We start from the raw sequence: 4,377 nt of genomic DNA on the forward strand, positions 1-4,377 counted from the left end.
TTCATAAGATAGTAGCCGCAATGAGGATGCTTGCATATGGACCACCAGTAGATTCTCTTGATGAATACGTCTGGATTAGAGAAAGCACTGTGTTTGAGAGTCTTAGAGCCTTTGTTGCAACAATTGTGGATGTTTATGGGGGCGAGTACCCGAGGGCTCCCAACAATAGTGACATTTTGTGATTGTTAGCCCTTGGTGAACAAAACGGTTTTTCGAGGTTGTTAGGCAGTATTGATTGCATGCATACCTGACATTGTAAAATTAATGGACATGATTACATGATGGGCTATTACCTTGCTGATGGTATATATCCTGGGTGGGCAACTTTTGTGAAAACAATTTCTTGTCCACAAGGTTTGAAGAACAAACATTTTGTTATAATACAAGAGGCGAGATGTAAAGATGTTGAGAGGGCTTTTAGAGTGCTCCAAGCCCATTTTGCTATTGTGCATGGACCTGCTCATCCTAGGGACGTGAATACGCTTTCAACTATCATGAAAGCATACAACATTTTGCATAACATGATAATTGAGGATGAAGGAGAACCCGGTGACACCATCTTTGATGATAATGATTCTTATCCTCCTATACAGGTGTCGCGTGGACGTGCAATTGAAGAGATGTTTCAAAATTTGGGCCGAATTAGGAGTAGTGAATCCCACACTCAACTCAAGTTGGATTTAATTAAGCAGTTGTGGCAACTCTATGGAAATCAATAGAGTTGAAGATGGAATGTACTACTTTAAATTTACTCTCTTCGGTCTAGTTTATGCAATTTCAAAATAAACAATAATTTTTAAAAATTAATTTCCTCAAGCTTTCCTCTTGCTTGTCAATAATCCTAACACCTCATAGAAACCACCGAGAATAACTAATAATTTCATAACTTTCTCTTGTTTGTCAAAACAAACAATAAAGAAAGTGGGTTTGACATTTTGATCAACCAAATCAACAACTCAGAAGCCCGATCGACACCTCCTCCAACTATGGGGGCCATCAATTCCTCCAGGCCTCTTCATCTCCATTGTTCCCCTCTCAAATCATAGAAACCAAATCGAGGTTGAAGAAACTCCGTACTTGGTAGTTGTAGTTCCCTCGTTTTTTAAACCTCCAACTTTCTCTCTCTTCAAGAGTTGGTAAATATTGCACCCAAGAGGGTAAGTTGCTATTATACCAACCCATATAGCCCATGCATTGGAGAGCGATTTCTTGAAGATGAGATGTATAATGGCAGTTATTTGAAGATAGCAACTCATATAGCTCTCGCATTGGAGATGCTCTTACAAGCTAAAATAAAACAAAGACGCGGAGGCTTTTGGAAAGATAAATCTAAGAATTAGTTGGCACGGAGCCATATTATAATGTCAAGTGATGGATACTTCCTATGTTCTTCTTCAAGTATATGTCATGGTACATTATGGGGATCGTGGTAAAACCATTTTCTTGCTACTGGATGAAGTGACTAGGTTAGTGGGCTTATAACAGCCCACAACATTCTTCTGAAAATGGGGATGATGGCAGCATGTCCCTGATCATGGTTCTTCTTTAAGGAGGGAATAGACTCTCTTGAAGTCATGGAAGTCTTTGCTTCATGCTTCGCGAGTCTTCAAGCTTGATGGTTGAAAATATGGGAACATGGCTCATGTCGATCATTTTGTTACTGCTTCTACACAAGAGATTGTATAAAAATGTATCCTTCTGTGTTGTGTAGGACGAATGTGGTTTAAGCCTCGTGGAGTCGTGCTTCAGCTAGAAACGAGTTTGAGAGAAAATTGAGATGTTCAGCTAACAAACTTTCGTTTCTCTAGGACTTTCTTTGGTATAATCCTACCAAAAATCTCAGTAGTTACTCAACAAACCACGTTTGAAAAAACTTTATCCGTTAAGACCGAAACTCCTTGAATTGTAACCCTTTGGATAGTGAATCTTGGACAACCCCGATTTCTAGGAACTAATCCTTGGATTTCAAGTTAGCAACCAATTAGAATCCTACAAAATGAACAATGATTAGTAAAAAATTCTCCTTGCCTTGGCCACGTGTCACCAGGAGATTGGTCACTTTTTTGTGTACCGTGGGAGCCATCATGCCATGTGTCAGTTGATATGTAGAGTTTGATTTTAGTACAAATAGAAATGCAGTTCCAATTTGTAAGTTTTGATAGGGTAAACATATTTAATTATTAAGCCCCGTTCAGTGGTTTATGTTTTGTCTTTTTGGTTCAACAATTGGTTATATAGGTGTATTAATAATACATTCCTAGCTCCTCTAAAGTTACGTACCAATATTGAAATTTTTTTACGCATTCTGTAAACATGACTGGGGTCGAACAGATGCCATAAATAAAGGTAACCCACGTATTCAGTATAATTTATATCTACCTTTTACTACCATTCTAAAAACAAACGAGTCCAAAAAACTTAAAAAAAATTTAGACAATTTTATATCCTACTTACTTAGATGTACTTTTGCCATTAAGTCATTGAGAGAGTTCATAGTGATTGATCAAGAAGAATGCATGAGAAAAGCTTTCTTCCTACCACATCTATCTTGATTTCATCAGCATCTTCCTCGGTGAAGCTAATAGCCTCCTCGTCTCTTTTTTTGCCTATTTGCTATGTCATAAACGCTGTTAATTATTCGGGCATAAGTTCTTTGTTTTGAAAAACTTTCTCCCCTTGCAGCCAATCCTCCTATAATCATATTAATAGTACTCGTCGTGTCTTGATTTTGCCTTTAAGGAGAATCATCATCTCTTCTCCTCTGTCTCTGATTATCATTCTTGTCATCATCTCTCCCTCTTTTATTTTCTCCGTATTTGGTGAAACTTTCAAGTGTCACATCAAATGAGGCTCTCAATTTCATCCTTGAGTTGGTGATAGTCCTCAATATCATGTCTTGATCCTTTGTGAAATTTGCAATACTTGTTGCTCGGATTTTGGCCAGAAATCACCTTCATCCTCGGGGACCATTTGAGGAGGTCTCGGTCTTGAATCTCCATCAGAAAGTTTTTGATTGAAGTATTTAAGGGGGTGTAATTGGAATACTAAGGAGGTGGCCCAGAGTCTTAACTTTTTGGAATTGTCCGAGATTTCCTTTTTGTTGGCCTTGTCTCGGCCACTTGTTGTTTTCTTTCACAGAAATGAGTAAGGATCCGCATCTGCTTCATCCATTGTCTGTCAGCGATCGTATATTTTTTCACCCTGACTAGGAAAGTTACCAAACCGTCGAGTGATTTTTTAGACAAAGAATACTTCAAATGGGATGTCAGATTGTCCGCACAAGAGTTGTTGGCATCACAAAGACTTGAAAGTTGGGAACTTCAAGACATTCTTTATTGAACATTGCAATGAACTCCCTAAGTGTTTCATCATTTCATTGTTTGATGTTCATCAGTGTTATGTCAATCTTGGTCGAATTTCTTGCACTTGCAAAGTGGATGGAAAAATTGAGAGTGAGTTTACCGAAGCTAGAGATGCTCTCCCACGGAAGATTTAGGAAACATCTTTTTGCTACTCTTGTCAGTGAAACTGTGAATATCTTGCAGCAGGCCTTGTCAATTGCTTCTTGAAAGTCAATGAAACCGAGAATATGATCTACTGGGTCACCCTTCCTTGTATATTTTTTGATACTGCTCGACTTGAAGTGTTTCGGCATGGGAGCACTTCGTATCTTTGGTGTAAGAGGAGTTACGGTCTTCATTGAAGCTTGGTCCAAGACGAGGCTTTTCTGGATAGCTGTAAGTTGTTGATCTACATTGTCCTATATTCTTAAACATTCATCATCTATGACAACAGTGTTGAATTTGTGACTGCTCTCCACAATGCTTTTTCTCGATCTTGGGTTTTACTTTCTCTAGTGCCAGAGTTTTGTTGATCATCTTGAGTATTGACCCGCGGAAGAGTGGCGTCTGTTAAGGGAGGTGGTGGATGTCGATTGTCTCCTTGATGACCATCAGCTCCTCCTCCTTGGATATGTGTTGACGTCGTTTTAACCATGATTAATATGAGAAATTTATGTCCTTCCCACAGATGGTGCCAATATGATGATGTGCGAGTCTGGCTTGCTTCTTGAACGTCTTAGGTGGATCGAAACTAGGTCTGATATCGAGTTGCTATGGAATATTTTTGAATCGGAAGATGAAAAATGTAAGCTATGAAGCCTAATGCTTAAGTCAAAAAACCATGAAGAATAAAGCCAAGAACTTGAATAAGCGAAGCACTTAGCCATAAAGTATGAAAAGATATGAATGAATATTTACCTGACCGGAGTGCCTTTATATAGTGATGGAGTAATTCTAACATATAATGGAGTAGGAATATTATCTTATATTTCATTTAGTAGACGTTTATCTTGGTTCTTTGAGTTAGAGTTGGAGT

At 38.4% G+C, this 4,377-nt stretch overlaps 1 protein-coding gene across 1 annotated transcript; it reads left to right on the top strand.

The window, feature by feature from the left end:
• The first annotated feature begins 281 nt into the window (after nucleotides 1-281).
• LOC119985533 lies at nucleotides 282-1,549 on the top strand. The gene is made up of 2 exons (XM_038829825.1): nucleotides 282-697; nucleotides 1,486-1,549. The coding sequence occupies exons 1-2, from the start codon at nucleotides 282-284 to the stop codon at nucleotides 1,547-1,549; spliced, it is 480 nt and encodes a 159-aa protein (XP_038685753.1).
• The last annotated feature ends 2,828 nt before the right edge of the window (nucleotides 1,550-4,377 follow it).

This window comes from Tripterygium wilfordii, chromosome 19 (assembly GCF_013401445.1).
Source record: "Tripterygium wilfordii isolate XIE 37 chromosome 19, ASM1340144v1, whole genome shotgun sequence".
Lineage (NCBI taxonomy): Eukaryota > Viridiplantae > Streptophyta > Magnoliopsida > Celastrales > Celastraceae > Tripterygium > Tripterygium wilfordii.